At 39.4% G+C, this 17851-nt stretch overlaps 2 protein-coding genes across 2 annotated transcripts; one reads left to right on the forward strand and one right to left on the reverse strand.

Annotated features, from left to right (window-relative positions):
- Window positions 1–1232: 1232 nt before the first annotated feature.
- AZG2 (Xanthine/uracil permease family protein) lies at window positions 1233–3005 on the reverse strand. Its single transcript, XM_077371929.1, has one exon. The coding sequence runs from the start codon at window positions 2976–2978 to the stop codon at window positions 1365–1367; it is 1614 nt and encodes a 537-aa protein (XP_077228044.1). The 5' UTR covers window positions 2979–3005; the 3' UTR covers window positions 1233–1364.
- A 10276-nt stretch (window positions 3006–13281) lies between these two features.
- On the forward strand, window positions 13282–15781 carry LOC143861201 (E3 ubiquitin-protein ligase AIRP2-like). Its single transcript, XM_077372132.1, has 5 exons — window positions 13282–13573; window positions 14254–14416; window positions 14831–14897; window positions 15016–15244; window positions 15354–15781. The coding sequence occupies exons 1-5, from the start codon at window positions 13488–13490 to the stop codon at window positions 15559–15561; spliced, it is 753 nt and encodes a 250-aa protein (XP_077228247.1). The 5' UTR covers window positions 13282–13487; the 3' UTR covers window positions 15562–15781.
- Window positions 15782–17851: the final 2070 nt, after the last annotated feature.

The raw sequence follows: 17851 nt of genomic DNA on the forward strand, positions 1-17851 counted from the left end.
CTCTTACCCAATCTCAAACGGAATAATGCAAACTCACATTAAAAAATACCACTATTTTTTCGTTAGAAAGGGCATGGGGATATCATTCCTGTGTGTGTGCGCACATAAAAATGTGCACCAATCTCCTTTTGTATGTTTAAGTTTAACTTAGGTGGTAAATAATAAAAGGGATTTCCTGGGCAATTTCACATAAAGTCATTTTGCGGTTCACAGCTACTTCAGAGGAATCAAACGAATAAGTCAAAATCTACTAACATGTAAGCCTGTGTGGCTGTTCTCTGATGCAAAATTCTTTCAGCAAAATTGCCTAGCAAATCCAATGATAAAATATCATAAAAAAATGGGTGTCTAACTTTTGCATTGTTTTCTTATTCTTTTCTAATCGAACATGTGACTGTGTGGGGTGTTCTTTTTTGGGTGTGAATGTGGTTTGGGACAACTTTAGCCATGCAAAATTTAAAAAGAGGAAAACTTTAGCCAGAGCATCTCTAATTCTTTGCTGTGAATTGGACATATAGGCTGCTTCCCAAAAGACACTTCATGGAGCCCACTCATGATCCTAAATCTCACTAATTGCCAAATTTCTACTTATTTGTCAATACCATCAATGATCACAAATATTTCTGGCTCCAAATCTTTGGCATGTTTACCATAATGTCTACGATAGTGGCTAGCTAGGGGTGTCAATAGATCCACTTCGGATTGGATCCACCAATGTCATAGTCACGACCCACTCAAATCCCTTATAGGTCGGTTCAGATTCGGAGTGTTATTCGGATCCTACTTTTCGTGTCTCAGTCACTATCCATTTCAAATTGGGCCGTCCATCAGAGTATCCTAGTGGGTCCTACTTACTTTTTACATTGTTACAGTGTCTCAACCATATGTAGCATCTAATTGGTGGATATGTCATAGGATGTTCAATGAGTGAACTACCTCTTGCAAGTCCCTACCATCATAACTACACGATACACCCTACATCACAAAAATAGACTAGCTTTGGACTCAAATTCAATAGACGTTATGGGCAATGACAAGCAAAAAGACTTCACTGATTAGATGGTTAAGGATCTGTCATTCCTCAATAAAATGATATGAAACCCTCTTCAAGATTCTGTCTATACCTATTAGACCTCAAAAACCCATGATCCCAATGTAGTGATAAGAGAATGAAAAGTTATAATCTAAGATTTGCATGAATAAAAATACATCAAGCACATATGATACTCAAATTTGCAACAAAAGAAAACCCTATAAAGGGATATTGCATTACAAGAAAAATACATGAGGCACATAAGATACTTAAATTTCAACTGAAGAAAACCCTAAGAAATGGGTTATTGCAGTACAATAAAGAAACTCCATCAAACCATTGTAGGTGATGGATCACCACAAGTAGCAGACACTTGATTTTGAACACCACCCTTTCTCATCTTCATCAGCAATCTCAACATCTCCACAACCCAATCATACAAATGAAGAGCCAAATACATACCAATCCCTCCTATAATCCCATTAGATATGGAATAAGTGAGTGGCATTAACAACATGGTGATGAAAGCAGGAACTCCTTCCTTAAAATCCCCCCAATCTATATCCTTCACCACCCTCATCATCATCACCCCAACCAAAACCAAAGAAGGTCCTATAGCCCATGGAGGAACACTAGCAAACAATGGAGTAAAGAACAAGGATAAGAAGAAGTAAAATCCGACCGTCATCGCCGTTATCCCCGTTCGTCCCCCCTCTCTGATCCCTGCTAATGATTCGACAAATGTCGTCATTGTCGCCGTCCCGAGGGCCGAACCAATGATTGTAGAGCTTGCATCAACCATGAAAGCTAGATATTCCCCTTCAAAACCCCCTTCTTCATTAAGAAAACCTGCAAGGTCAGCCATGGAATACAGATCTCCTGTTGTATTTAATATATCTACATATAACAAGGTTACCAAAGCTATCCAAACCTCACTCCTATTGAAACCTCCAAACCTAATGGCTCCAGCTGAAGCTTCAATCTTGTGGAAATCCACAACCTTTTTGAAATAGTCATAGCTAGTATTACCAAGTGGGGTATCAGGGAAATATGTGACACTAGTGTTCCTAATCCAAGAAACCAATGTCACAAAAACAATCCCATAAATCATGCTACCCTTAATCCCCTTTGATAAGCAATAAGACGCGATTAGGAACCCGACAGCGCCTAGCCAAAACGTGGGACTCCTCATCGGCCCTTCGATGCACTCTCCGGTGAGCAGGTTGGTTCTAGCACAAGCTGTGATAGTGACCAAGGTGGGTTTACTAGGGCCCACAAGGCCCACACCTTGTTGGCCCTGAAGCTCAACAAAAGCGAGGAAAAGCCCAATACCAGCAGCACAAGAGAGTCGAATCGTCCGAGGTAAGAGACGAGCGAGCTTACCACGTATTCCAGTGGCCGAAAGCACGACAAATATGCAACCTTCGACTAAGACCACGGCTAATGCGGTCCCATAAGACACGGGCCCGGACCCATGAAAGCCCACCAAGTTGAAAGTGAAGTATGTATTGGGCCCCATGGCTGGGGCTAAGGCTAATGGAAGATTAGCTAAAATGCCCATACCAAAACACCCAATAAGAGCTGCTGAGGCAGTGGCTATTATCAGGTCATTTTTGGTCCTTGATAGACAATTTTGGTAGCCCATATTGGGTTGGAACTTGCATTCCGGGCCGGGCAGAGCGGATCCATTTGTGAAGGGCGGTAAGGTGCAATCGGAGATGGTGCAGGGTCCACCGGATTCGGCCATTATGGTGGAATTGACTGAGATAATATAGGCCATGGTGATGAAAGTAGCTGTTCCTGCTCTAAGCTCTGTAGTGAAACAGGTCTTTCTAGCTTCTAACTTGAAATATTTTCCAACTTTGCTCTTGGAAACTGCATTGTTCACTCTATTTTCCATTCTCCTCCATGATTCAGTCACCCTTGAACAAGACCCACTTCCCATCTCTCTCTCTCTCTCTCTCTCTCTCTCTCTCTCCTTATAAACTGTGATGGGCTGGTTTTTGTAACGTTTATGGGGTAGGTTTTTGTAACGCTTATAGGACAAATGTCTTTCTCTCTAAATTCCATCTTTGGACTCTGACAAAGGGCAGTGATAATATCTGTAAGGATACACATACACACACCTGTTATTTTTAGAAAGAAATTTTATAACGGAGGACCTAACCATGGAACTTATGATCGATTCTGCCTTATCCATAGGTGGAAGCGAACCTTTTTGGGGTACTTTGATTTCAGAAGAGTAGACGATACTAGCTAAATTTCTAATTTTCAAAATATACCCCCATTAGTCATGGTAAATCATGAGAGCTAAAAGGTTTTAAATTTTTGAAAAACATTTATAACACTGAAACAACTAGTTAATCCAAAAGTTTAAGCTGATGGAGATGGTCTTATTTAATCTTTTATACTTTAACACCCCCCTCACGTGTACATGTGGCACATGTGGCCCCTCTTTTGGATTTGGCCATTGCATGTGAATTTTTGCTGCTCTCCGGGAGGTTTGAACTCAAGACCTTTAGCTCTGGTAACATGTGAAACAACCAGTTACTCCAAAAGCTTAAGCTGACGGAGATGCTGGTATTTTCTTTTATACTTTAACAAATACTACACAATTTTTTGTTGGAAAATTTTCCTTTATGCTATGTTTCTTTCGATGTAAAATGTGCATTAATCAAATTGTATGCCTCATAATATACTCGCATATACTGACATCCTACGTCTTTGATTGGATCCGATGATAGTCCTCGGTTTAACTCCTCCAACTCTTCGAATTTGGGCCGAGGACCAATGCAATGCCATCGTTTCGACGAACACTACAATTGTCTGAGAGGGTTAAAAGCGGTGGGGTAGATTAAAAATATACGGCGACAGATTATAACATCCATCGCCAACAGTTAAAAAAAAAATCAAATTAATTATAAAAACTCAACTATTTAGTAACAAAGGTAAAAAAATACAGTTGTTAAATATTGAAAATAGCGACGGATTAATTTAACTGTTGCTACGTACATCATTTTTAGCGGCAGAGTAAAGTACCGTCACGATAAACTGCTTATAGGAACGGAAACGATGATTGTTTTGTTGTCGCTATAATTAGGCATTTTTCTTGTAGTGAATGAAGATAAAGATCAATGAAATTTATTTATTTTCGTTAGTAAAAAATATTATCTAGTGAAATATAAAAAAAATTAGACTCTCAATATGAATTCAGGCTTCTAATGTGAACATGCAAGTCCATTTTCAATGTAATTTACTTTGTTCTCATTTTTACTCAAAATTTCCATTTTTTTACTCAAGCTTCCTCATATGTTAGAATATGTGAAATCCATAGTGAAATTTCTTAATTTTGTCATCATATGATACAAATTCACTTCCACTTGCTTAATGGGCAATATATTATGATAAAATGGTAAGAAAGTGTAGGAAATCACCTTTTTTTGGAATTTTCATATCCCGATATATTGAAAACGTTGGGGGGGGGTAAAGAAAATTGATAGATTAATATTGATTTTTCGATTTACCATGTTGCTGTTGATTTATATTAGGATGGGATTAATTATCATTTGAATCTAAGACAGAGTTCATAAGTTAGTTGAAATGCTTTTTATTTGTTTCCTTGTGACTTGGGATTCTGCTTTTCCTTTATAAATTAGTAATTCTTTGTTTTATTACTTCTATATCCGTATACTAAGGGGTTTTTCTATTCATATGGGTAATATAGAAACATATGCTTTCTTGCATGCGTGAAGGCATAACATTTTTTATGTGGGTGGGTTCTGGAAAAACATCTTCTTTTGAGAGAAAAAGAAGAGACAAGAAAAGGATAGCATAGAGAGGAGGGTTATGTCCCTGCAATTTACTTAGAAAAATAGTAGGATTCTGTCATATATCCCTTTGAGAGAATGAAAGTTGTGGGAAGGAATGCTATGAAGAAAGCTCTACTTTTTAGGGTTTATCTTTCCCTTTTATGTTGCAAACCAAAATCATTTCACCCATTGCTAAAAGTGGGTGACTAAGGTCACATGTAATTAAGAGAACAATAAGAGAAAAAGTCAGTTTATGATCAATGGTTAAAGTTAATTTTTTGGTTCCTACAAGTAGGGCTGCAACTCGAGCCGGGTTTTACCCGACCCGCATCGACCCGACCCGAAAATACCCTGGGTTGGGTTAAGGTTTCATGGGTTTCGGGTCGAGCCGGGTTTAGCATTCAAAAGCCCGCATGAATCTTGGGTCGAGCCGGGTTTGAAGGGGCCCGACCCGACCCGACCCGAGTTACATAAGTTATAGTATGTACATTTTTTTCTATTGTTAGTTAAAAGTTAAAAGTGAAAACCCACGCACCCACTGTTACTGTATGTGAGTGTAATTTCTGCTTCTATGAGTTGAGTTGATTCAAGTGTTTGATTCAGCATTGTTTGATTGTAATTACAACATTGTTTGATTACAGCATTGTTTGATTCAAGTGTAATGTGAGTGTAATTACATCACTGTTTGATTCAAGTGTAATGTGAGTGTAATTTCTGCTTCTATGAGTTGAGTTGCCTTGCCAAACAAGAATTTTCCTTAAAAAATTGCGTCAACGTGAAAAAACCCGATCCGACCCGAACCGACCCGAGATTTATCATGGGTAGGGCCGGGTTTGGGAATCGTGGGTTTTCCGAAAAAAAACCCGACCCGACCCGAGTTGCAGCCCTACCTACAAGGGGAGTGTATGTGAAAACCATGGTCGTTGATCTTGTAGAACATCAAGAGGCGACCCATGTGACCTGAAATATAAAGGACTTCAGAAAAATCAATGGTTTAGGTTTGTTTTGGGATAACCCTAAACAATGCTTGATCGAGGCTTATTGGATCGAATGCCTAGGATCATCCGATCAAGGTGTTTTCAATGGCATTTGGTCGGACTTATGATTGTCATTGGGATCAACAGATCTGATCATGTAAAAGAGGTAGAAGTGGGTCCCAATAAGTGTCTTTTAGAAAGGAGAATAAAAGTGACTTTCTTTTTAATGGATAGCTAGATATCATGTTCAAGGGCATGTTGTGGGGAAGTTTTTTTGTTCTTTTTTTTAAACCTTTGCATAACCACAGTCTCATAACTAGGTGACTCAATTTATGACACGGCCGAGTTGACTCAGTTGATAAGTCCCGTCCCCCGAATCCACTAACTTCATTCAAGGAGAGGAGAACAGATGTAAAACGGACCGCATTATATAGGGCGCGTGCCTCACAACCGGAGTATAAGCTTCGTTATTGGTTACATTTGTTAGTTAAAAGCGATCGGCGAAGCCTCCCTTCCGCGCTTGCGAGCTAGCATGCTTGCATAAGGGAGAGGTTTGCCCATATTAGTTTAGTCATTGCGTTCGGTCCCTCACCCGAGGGACCTCACTGCACTAACCTTTCATATGCATGAATGCATGTTCTTGAGGTCAAAGCACCACACCAAACTACATTTGCCCTGAGGAATGGTTCAAGGAGGTGGCATTCTGGTAGCGCTAATGGTGACTCCACACAACTAAAGCAAAGTCGCCACCACAGCGAGAACCACTACTTGAGACCACGATCCCAATACCATACATATATCAAAATGAGCATGTTCTAGTATGCACGTGCGCTTTTCCGAACAAGTGAATCTCATTACAACCCCACCCCTCACCACACACAAAACCCCAAGCAAAAAAAGAAAAGAAAAGAACAAAAAGAAGAGAGAGAGATGAGTTGCTTTTGTGTGAGATTGTGGAAAACTTGCTTAGTCAACTCCTTATGTTCTTATTCTCTTCATTACACTGAATCAAATGAGTTTGCCTAGGTTCAAGCCATGTGAGATGTAGGAAATCTAACCGGGCAGAACTCACCCCTAAAAGCTAGCTTTTAGAGGGAGGGTGCCCATTCCCTTGTAACCCATCCACATCCATTTCACATGTCCGATGTGGGACTATTGTTTTTGCGTGGAACCCCAACAATCTCCCCCTCTACGCGGAAGCAATGTGGACCATCTCGCCCCTCCACGCGGCGACAACGTGGGGACCACGAGATCTTCCGAGGGAATCCCACTTCCCTCGGAGGCACACCTGTGTTACCGAGATTTTCCCAGGAGTTACCTCGCCCTAGTTCTGATACCATTTGTAGGGAATCTAATCGGCAGAACTCGCCCCTAAAAGCTAGCTTTTAGAGGGAGGGTGCCCATTCCCTTATAACCCATCCACATCCATTTCACATGTCCAATGTGGGACTATTGCTTTTGCGTGGAGCCCCAACATGGGATTTGATAGTTACAACCATTGATCAACGGCTTCATATCTCTAAAACAAAATATCAGATGGTTTACATGTAATGGGTAAAAGTTTTATTAACCTGACGATGAGGATCATCCAATATTTAAGGGAACTATCTACACTGGCCCCATCAGATGAAATCTTCGCACAAATGCCACCTCTACGGTGGAGATTGAGGCAAAGTACCAACATATCTAGTGTGAAAATTACCGTCACTTTGCCAACTAAGTTTAGTCAAATGATATGAGCGCAGTTAGGGTTTGTTAGTGAAATCATATGGCTTGGAATATTAAAAGTAATTAAGGAAGAAACATAAAGCTGTGTTCCTTAACCATTTTCTGCAGTGCATTTTCTCGTGTAGAAAATGATTCTGTCCTGCCCATTTCGCCAACTTCAAAATTCGATGAATGAGAAGCATAGAGAATGCATTCTAAATTAATTAGCTAACAATGTATACTTGTTTAACGGAAAGAGGGATGGTTAGGGGGCGGTAGGGCTGGCAATTTCACCCGGAAAAGCGGGGATCCGCCCCGCCCCGCTTGGGGAGGGGATTCCCCGATTTGAGTGGGGAAGGGGAAGGAGATTTAAAAAATTCCCCGGTGCGGGGAAGGGGAGGAGAAGGGGATGGAGTTGGCCCCACCCTGCCCCGCCCTGCATTAATGCCATTTTTTTCTTGTATATTTTTAAGTTTTTTTTTTTTTGGGGAAAACTACTAGAAACTCCTTGGATCAAAACATATCTACAAGATTCTCCCAAAATTTTCATAATTTCCATTAGTACAATTTTGTCCCTGACATATCTTTTTATGTTTTCTTTTACTCATAATCCATTGGGCATTGTCCCCCATTATATTAGTATATTACCCTTAGAAATCCCTAAAATCTCTCCCTCGAACCATCACTGTAAGGCAATATTAAATTCTTTGAAAATCTCCCTCCCCCAAATAAAGGCAACATCTCTCTGATGAGTGATGAGATTTTATATGGTGTGCACTCGTATAGTCCATTTTTTTTCAAAAAGTAATGTATGGCGTAGCCCATAGGATGGTCCAAACCGTCCATTTGATAGGCTACAATTTAAAAGTACTTTACAGGCCACACCATAGATCATCCAAACCGTCCATTTGATGGGCCACAACGTAAATAGATTGTGGCCCAAAAATCATTTCCATAGGATGATTGCAACCCTCCGATCTATAGAAGGTACCATAATATGCAATTCCTCTATAGATCAGAGGGTTGGGATTATCCTATGGAAATGATTTTTGGGCCACAACCTATTTACGTTGTGGCCCATCAAATGGACAGTTTGGATCATCCTACAATGTGCCCATCAAGTGGAAGGTTTGGATCCTCCTATGCCTATGGTAGTATGGTGTGCCCATCAAATGGACGGTTTGGATCTTCCTATGGTGTGGCACGTACAGTACTTTTTGGCAAGTGGGATTGGGAATTAGGGATCTGCTAGGGACTAGTGATCAATTAAATGAATCTGAGAGCAACCACCTTTGTCCCCAGGTTAATAAAATGAATAAGACAAAATCTTAGCCTATGTGGGTTGTGTGGCTACTCTCACATGCAACAGCCAAGCCGCAACATGCCTGAAGTGATTGTCCCTAGCAAATCTTTAGTTTTAAACCTAACATTTAACAAAGTAAAGTGATTGTCCCCGAAGGATGCGGGGCGGGGAAGGGGATGGGGATTAGATATTCCCCGTGGGGAGGAGAGGGGGATTCCCCACCATCCCCGCAATGGGGAGGAGAGGGGGAAAATTCCCCGCAGAGGGGAAGGAGTAGGGGACCCCAACATCCGGCCCCAACCCACCCCATTGCCAGCCCTAGGGGGTGTTAATGGGCCGTAGTCAATCACGGACTTGGCAATAAAATGAATGGTACGAATCTGGATCCAATTTGATCCGATTGCAAGCTAAATTTTTTATCCAAATAGCCTGTGGATTTAGCTAGTGATACCCCTACAAATCACCTAAAAGGAGATGATTTGTATGGTTCTATGACAAGGATATTTTAGAAAGTGACAATAGCATTTCCTAGTAGCTAGTAAAAAAATTTATAAGGGTGAAATTCGAGTTGAGCTTTTACCATAAAATCGGTTTGGGTTCGAGGTCCCGACTATTTTACGTGGAAAATTGTGTTGCTTGCGATCCATTCCAATTTTAACAACAGCATAATTGTGGATTTATCTATGTTTCTGTTGGGAAACGTTCTAAAACATTTCCTAATCGTGTCATTTCATTAAGGCTAGTAGGCAACTGTTAAGCTTCCTTAAAAGGACAGTAGTGGATAGGGAATCTAACTAATATTGTTCTTTCTCCATTGTGTTTCTTCCTGACTTTTCATGGTTTTTTGTTCTTTCTTTCTCTGATCAAGGCTGCATAAGCATGTTCACTAAGCATCCGGGTAGCATGAATGCACACTTCCCTCCTCCACACACACCAACAACCCCACGCCGCGCCCCCCCCCCCCCCCCCCCCCCCGCCCCCCCGCGGAGCAGAGTTATTTTATCCTAGAGACATATGCCGATGTTCCCATATTGCACCATGATTCGTCATATGTGGAAGTGATGCTTGTCGTAAGGACAACAAATTTAAATTCATGTCTCGACTCATCAATCAGGCTCTCTTTACCTTTTGGTTATTGCTTTTATTTGTACAAGCATGTTACTACATTTTCATCAGATTTTCATCGGCATAATCTGAAATCACACAATTTCCTACAACAGAACCTATAAGGGACACGACCCTTGTTTACATCTAAGTAGGGGCACAATTTCTTCAATTTTATTATTTATATTCTAAAAATAAAGAAATGGTTGATATATTCAAGATAATTACATATTTACAAAATACCATCTCAATTCATTAGATCCATGATTTGATAATTATAGTAACATATATAGAAGAACCTGAAATTGGTGTCTCCATGGTTCAAATTTTGGATCCTACTACTATGTGGAGAGGGAAATTTTTTGGAAAAGTTCACAATGGCAAACCTTTTCCAAATATTCCTATTTTCAATTTATGATAATATCCCTCTATGATAAGAGCATGAGCCTTGGCGCAGCGGTAAGGTTTCTCCATTGTGACCTGGTGATCACGGGTTCGAGTCACGGAAACATCCTCGATGCAAAGAAGGGATAAGGCTGCATACATCTAGCCCTCCCTAGACCCCGCAATGGCAGGAGCCTCGTACACTGGGCTGCCCTATCCCTCTATATAAACCATGATTTTTATATGGTGCCTGAGTGGGCATGCTCGTGCAAGAGCCACCGCCCTTCATATTTGATCCAACAGGAGCACATTTTTAAGATGCTGTTGTTGGATCAAATATCAATGGCGGCATGCTCATCGTACCGCTTACATGAGCATGCCCGCTTGGCACCATATAATTTCTCCATAAACCATAACCATATAATTTTCCTCAAAATTGTGGAGAGGGAAAATTTTCTTTGGAAAATATTTTCCCAAATAAATGTTTGTTTCTGCAATCCAATCAGGACTTATTCAACCTTAGCATTCCTGTTTCAGGTCATCCTCCAGTCCAAAAATGACACACCTACACCTACTGTTGCTTATAGTATTAACTTGTGAAGAGATACCAACCATAAGAAGAAATAATTAGAGTAACTCAAATTTTATCTCTTTCCAAATCAAGAAGGTCAATTAGGATCCAGGGCAACTCTCTCAACATTCTCAACAAGATCAGGAAGCAAGTGTTCAAAGTTTGGAAAATAAATTCTATGAGATGATTGCAGATTTCTCCAGCAGAATATTTTTGATCATTGGACAACTTCCCCCCACATATGTACCTATGAAGAAATGCTCTAGGTGATACACTCACAAAAAGAGCAGTAGCTTCTCAAACATGTTCTTCATGGTTTGAAGGACCACCAACTTTCTTAGTTCCTACTATCGTTAAAGACTCCACCCAACATGTATCTATTCACTACTCTATCTTATAAATAAATAATTCTCATTAAAAATCTATTCTGCACAGTGTAATATATGATTATTATAATGAGGTTTAAACCTTTTGAAATATTTTATACATAAAGAAAATAAAAACCCTAACTAACTTCATCAAATCTTGGACTTTCTGTCACACCCTCAAAGAAAAAAATGGGAAAAAAGGTAGCCCTGGGACTAAGAGATGTCACATGTACATAATTGAATATGTTGAATTGGTGGGCATCCACAAGTCTAGCCCATTACTGGTGCTATTAACATATTTGGATGATCTTAGAACCTTAATTAAATAAGGCATCTTAAAAGCCCGCCAAAAGAATCCGAAGCATTGATTTTTGTGGCCGTTGATTGTACTGGCAGGTAAAACCTGATTTTGTTGTTGTGTGGTTGGGGTCTCTATGTAGTGTGAGACCATGATCATGTAGGTCACCTGGGGGCTCTATGTAGTGTGAGACCATGATCATGTAGGTCACCTTGGGGGGGGGCGCTCTATGTAGTGTGAGACCATGATCATGTAGGTCACCTTTGTTGCGTGCGTGTGTGTGTGTGTGGGGGGGGGGGGGGGGGGGGGGGGTGTTGTTCAGCCAAATATATATGCACTTTGGGATCCAATGTTGATCATTAAGATCATATTTTAGCAAAGATGCTTTTTGGATAGTGAACTCATAAATTTAAGCTCTCATTTCTTACCACCTCTATCTATTTTATCTTATAAAAAATTAGTCATAAAAGCACATATATTTTGCATGAAACATGTTCGCATGCAGCGCATGCTCTTTGCTTGTAACATATAACATCAATACAATATATTTTAGGAGATGAAAACTAAACTTGCTTCTTTCGATAACAGCACTCTTCTTCTTATCCTATACTATTCTAGTAAGTTTTTCAGGCTGTATAATTCCTAACAAGTTATCAGCAGCTGCTCAACTAAAAAAAAGTGAGGAGATCAACTAACAAGACAATCTCTTCTTGATGAACGAAAACTACGACATGGCATGTGCTGGGTGATCCTTATAGTTGATCTGCTAGGGCATCACAATGTGACCGGGGGTGCAACTTGGGTCGGGTCGGGTCGAGCTTTTTGCTAAAACATGAATTGGAATCAACCCAAATCCAACCTTATTTTATGGCAAAAGCTCAACACAAATTCCCAAAAATTAAGGCTAGCACTTGGGTTGGGTTTTACTGGACCCGCATCAACCTGACCCAAAAATAACATGGGTCGGGTTTAGAAATCATGGGTCTTGGGTAGGGTCGGGTTTTATATTCAAAAACCCAACTCAATCTTGGATAGGGTCAAGTTTAAAGAGAAAAAAAACCCGAAACCCGAAACCCAACCCGATTCCTATACGTGGTGTGACTTTCTTAAATATTTGTTGAATAACATTGCAAATTATTTTTCAATATTTTGATATACTTGTTTTCATTGAGGTGATCGTGTTCTTGATGTGAAAATAAAGTTTACTTCTTAAATTTATACACTTAATGGCATAAATTTAGAGACTTTTGGAGTGGAGATTTGTTTTTTTTTTCCCTACAGTCTTTAAAATCAGTCACTATTCTACGCTAAAAATATAAACCAGGCCCGGCCCGACCACCTGAGAGACTATCTTGGGTAGAGCCGGGTTTATGAATCTTCGGTTTTCTTATAAAAAATTAGACCCAACCCTTGGACCTCTTAATTGGTCTAGATCATGAGTCAAACATACATTTATTTCACTAGCAAAATTTTGGCCGCCCACAAAAATTAATGGCATAAAGACATCTTATAGGACACCTTTTTCATCATATTCAATCCAGGGTCTAAAATCATGTGATCAGGTAAAATAGGATAGACATGTGATGGTCAACAATATTCACGGACCCGATCACCATACATGGGACAAGAATGTTGATTGTTAAAAAAGTTTTTTCTCAATAAAGAGAGGAGTGTCATTACCAATAAGGGTTTGTGTGAATGAATAATAAAGTAGAGAAGGAAGGTGTGGATGGTTTGAGAAAGAGAAGGCATCCCTTTCGTGCAGTGGAGTGAGGTTTCAATTCTAAGCTAACGGCTCCACTTCATCCCATTTATTTAAAAGTCTCTCCAATCACGCCTTCTTCCAAATACAATTTCAAATACCCTTCCTCTCCTCTGCCTTTTCTACTTTCCTCTAGAAAATTTCTCTTTTCCACAGAATAGAACACAAGAGATGTGGCAAAAACATCAAAACAGATCCTCTTCTTACAAAGACTCCATCAAAGACCTCGAAGCTGACATTCAACATGCAAACACCCTGTAAGTTCTTCCCTCTTTCTCTCTCTAAATTTACTTTCTATAACCATTTTTCTATGCTTTCTGATTCTTTAGAATTCAAATTCAGGAGAACCCATTTGGATGTTCCCATGAAAACCCATTTGCATGTTGTGAAACAAAATGAACTGCATTTGTTCTTGTTGAATTTTGAATAGTTGGTTGATATTTTGGGTTTTGGTATTGGGTTTATTTTTCTCTGCTTTCTGATTCTTTAGAATTCAAATTCATGAAAACCCATTTGGATATTACCATGAAAACCCATTTGCATGTGCTGAAACAAGATGAACCGCATTTGCTCTTGTTGAATTCTGAATAGTTGGATGAGATTTTGGGTTTTGGTATTGGGTTTACTTTCAATTAGAGTTTGGGTTTGAATTTGGGGTTTTTGGTGAGTTGGGCTTGCAGGGGTTGCTTCCATTTCAAGAGCTTATGTACATACTAACCATTTTCCTCCCGCTTTCTGATTCTTTAGAATTCAAATTCATGAAAACCCATTTGAATTTTACCGTGAAAACTCATTTGTATGTTGTGAAACAAGATGAACTGCATTTGTTCTTCTTGAATTTTGATTGGTTGGGTGATATTTTGGGTTTTGGTATTGAGTTTGCTTTGAATTAGAGTTTGGGTTTGAATTTGGGTTTTTTGGTGAGTTGGGTTTGCAGGGTTGCTGCCATTTCAAGAGCTTATGGTGGGGAATGCCTTCAAATGAGATTATCTTACAGCCCTTTGGCACCAGTATTCCTCTTTCTAATGCAATGGATGGATTGTAGTTGTACATATGCCCTTCCAAGTTATTTGGGTCTTCTCCATATACTTATATACAATGTGGGTTGGTTTCCTTTTTTTTCTCTTTTTCCTTTTCGATTTTTTGCATCTCTAATGCTAATTTGAAATTGGTCTTATTTTGAAGTATAAATTATTAAATTACACCAACTCAAACACCTTAAGCTTTTGGAGTTATTGGTTGTTTCACATGTTACCAAAGCTATTGCCTAGCGGCAGGTCCTGGGTTCGAAACCCAACCAACTCCTTGATATTGAAAATCCATGTGTACGGCCAACCCAAAAGAGGGGCAACACATGCAGAGTAGTTTTGAGTATAAATGATTAAATAACACCAACTCTAACAACTTAAGATTTTGGAGTAATTGGTTGTTTCACATGTTAATCAAGCGAAACTCGATTAACCTATACAATTACTGAAACAACAAATTGTTGCTTTCATTCTTGAGTGATGCAGGTATATGCTGATGGAAAGACAATGATATCTTCCCATGAAAGGAAAGCCAGCCTTAGGGAATTCTACGGTTGATACTTCTTTTTCATTCTCTTTTCCTTAAAATATGCAATTAATTGCCTTTTTTCATTTATACTTATACATATCGCATTTGTCTTTGTAATTTTATTCTTTTCAAAACTTTGCAGCTGTTATATATCCTTCTCTTCAACAACTTGGTGGTGACTTAATCGAGCTCGAAGATACTAAACAGAGAGGTCAATGTGGAGAGATATTTAGTAGGAAGAAGGCTGAAGAGCGGAGGAAGCTCTCCGAGTCGGAGAGGGAGGACGAATGCGGTATTTGTATGGAAGCCTGCACTAAAATAGTCTTGCCTAACTGCAGCCATGCTATGTGCATAACGTGCTACCATGACTGGTAATAAGTAATAACAATCTTTATTTTCTTTTCTATATTCCAGTTTTTTCATATCGAGACTTCTACAACTGAGTTTCCTGCATTACTGTGTTTTCCTTTCAAATTACAGGAATATTCGATCCCAGTCCTGCCCTTTTTGCAGGGGTAGCCTAAAGAGAGTTAGTTCGAGAGACCTGTGGGTTCTTACCAGTAATGGTGATGTGATTGACACGGCAACTGTGGCTAAGGAGAACCTCAGGCGTTTCTATGTCTACATTGACAGCTTGCCTCTCATAATACCAGATACTCTTTTCTTTGTATATGATTATATAATCTGATTAATAGAGATGGGAAGCATGGCATAGTGAATTATATAAAGCCGACCACCCCTTGTAGATAGTGTCTGGTATGGAGAAGTCCAATTGTTCCTCAAAAAATGGAATTTAACATCTGTTTGGTGTTATGTTTTATCTAATTAACCAGTTCCAGAAACGTCTATTTCATGTATTTGAGATTACCATGGTTTATATATGAAAGTTCCAAGAGTATGCAACTAAAGTTTCATGTCTTTATTATGTGACCAGTCTAGATGGAAGTAAACCAACAGCTATTTATCAAATATAACTGTGTAAGAGATGAACTCAATAAGGTATGGTTAGCATTCACCATACTAGCAAGGCAACCCATGTAACACTTCATTTATGTGTGTGTGTGTGTGTGTGTCTATATATATATATATATATATATATATATATATATATATATATATATATATATAGAGAGAGAGAGAGAGAGAGAGAGAGAGAGAGAGGAAATGGTTTGTGTGCAGCTGCACAGATAAGCTATCTGTGCATGGCTGCACAAACCATAGTGGGGGCCACATTTTTTGGGGGATCCAAAACATTCATTTGGAAGGCCCTTCCATGTATAGGGTGTGTACCAAAAATGAGCCCTTTAGGATCATCCTAACCCTGCCATTTGTGGAGGGAAAAAATGGGCAGAAACAGTGTCTGTCCATTTTCCCCTCCAACTTTGATTGGGTTAGGATGATCCTATAAGGCTGATTTTTGGTACACACCTTATCCATGGAAGGGCCTTCCGAATGAATGCTTTGGATCCACCCAAAAATGTGGCCCCCACTATGGTTTGTGCAGCCATGCACATATAGCTTATCTGTGCAGCTGCACACAAACCATTTCCTCATATATATATATATATATATATATATATATATATATACATATGAGGAAACTGTTGGTGAGCTAGCTTGCCCAATCACATGGGTCCCACATTTTGGGGAGTGATCCAAACCATTCATTTGCAAGGCCTTATCATAGATAGGGGGTGTACCAAAAATCAGCTCCATAGGATCATCCTAACCCCTCCATTTGTGGAGGACAAAAATGGAGCAGATTTGTGTCTGTCCATTTTTGTCCTCCACAAATGGAGGGGTTAGGATGATCCTATGGAGCTGATTTTTGGTACACCCCCCATCTATGTAAGGGACTTTCAAATGAATGGTTTAGATCATCCTAACAAAGTGGGCCCCCATGTGATTGGGCAAGCTAGCTCACCATAAGTTTGGTGAGCTTAAGCTCGCCAACAGTTTCCTCTATATATATATATATATATATATATAGCATCTCTTCAGTTATAGAGTGGCTATAAGCTATGTTGTCTTTGTATGGCATTGCTAGTTTTGTTACAATTGTATTCTAACATTTTTTATTGAAACATGCATTGATGTATATGCTTTTGCTTTTTACGTGATTGTAATGGAATGTTATTTAAGTGCTTGGAAACCACCAAGTTTATCATTAAAAAAACTACCATATTTTGTTGCTTGTATCATTTTCTTGGGGAATCTTCTCATGCTAAGAGAAAAACAAGAATGGAGAAAATTTTACATCATTTAAAGTTCTAAATTTTAAAAAGTCACAAGCATGTGTATATAGTGCCTTGTCTGATTGCCTGTTTTACATTATTGTGAGCATATCATTCTGCCATTTGTGACGGTATTATGCCAAAATATACTTGTTAAAGTATAAAAGATTAAATACTACACTTCTCCAACAGCTTAAGCTTTTGGAGTAACTGGTAGTTTCACATGGTATCAGAGCCAAAGGTCTCGAGTTCAAACCTCCCCGATGTCAAAAAAAAAAATCCACATACAATGGTCGGCCCAAGGTGGGACCACATGTGCCACGTGTTTGCCAAGTGGGCTACACGTGAGGGGGAGTGTTAAAGTATAAAAGATTAAATATTGCCCTTCTCCAACAGCTTAAGCTTTTGGAGTAACTGGTAGTTTCACAAGGGGCATCCATCATCAGTCAGTCGTGTCCGCATGCTCTAGCTCAAAATGGATTAGCTGAATAGAAACATCATTACATCATTGTTAAAGTATAAAAGATTAAATACTGTCTTTCTCCAACAGCTTAAGCTTTGGAGAAAGTGGTAAGTTGCTAACATGGTATCAGAGCCAAAGGTCTCGAGTTCAAACCTCCTGGATAGCAAAAATCCACATGCGATGGTCGGCCCAAAGTGGGACCACATGTGCCACGTGTTTGCCAAGTGGGCCACACGTGCCGGGGAGTGTTAAAGTATAAAAGTTAAATAACGCCTTTCTCC

This window comes from Tasmannia lanceolata, unplaced genomic scaffold (genome assembly GCF_043159265.1).
Source record: "Tasmannia lanceolata isolate RefF3 unplaced genomic scaffold, GAP_Taslan_0.1 ptg000037l, whole genome shotgun sequence".
Taxonomy (NCBI): domain Eukaryota; kingdom Viridiplantae; phylum Streptophyta; class Magnoliopsida; order Canellales; family Winteraceae; genus Tasmannia; species Tasmannia lanceolata.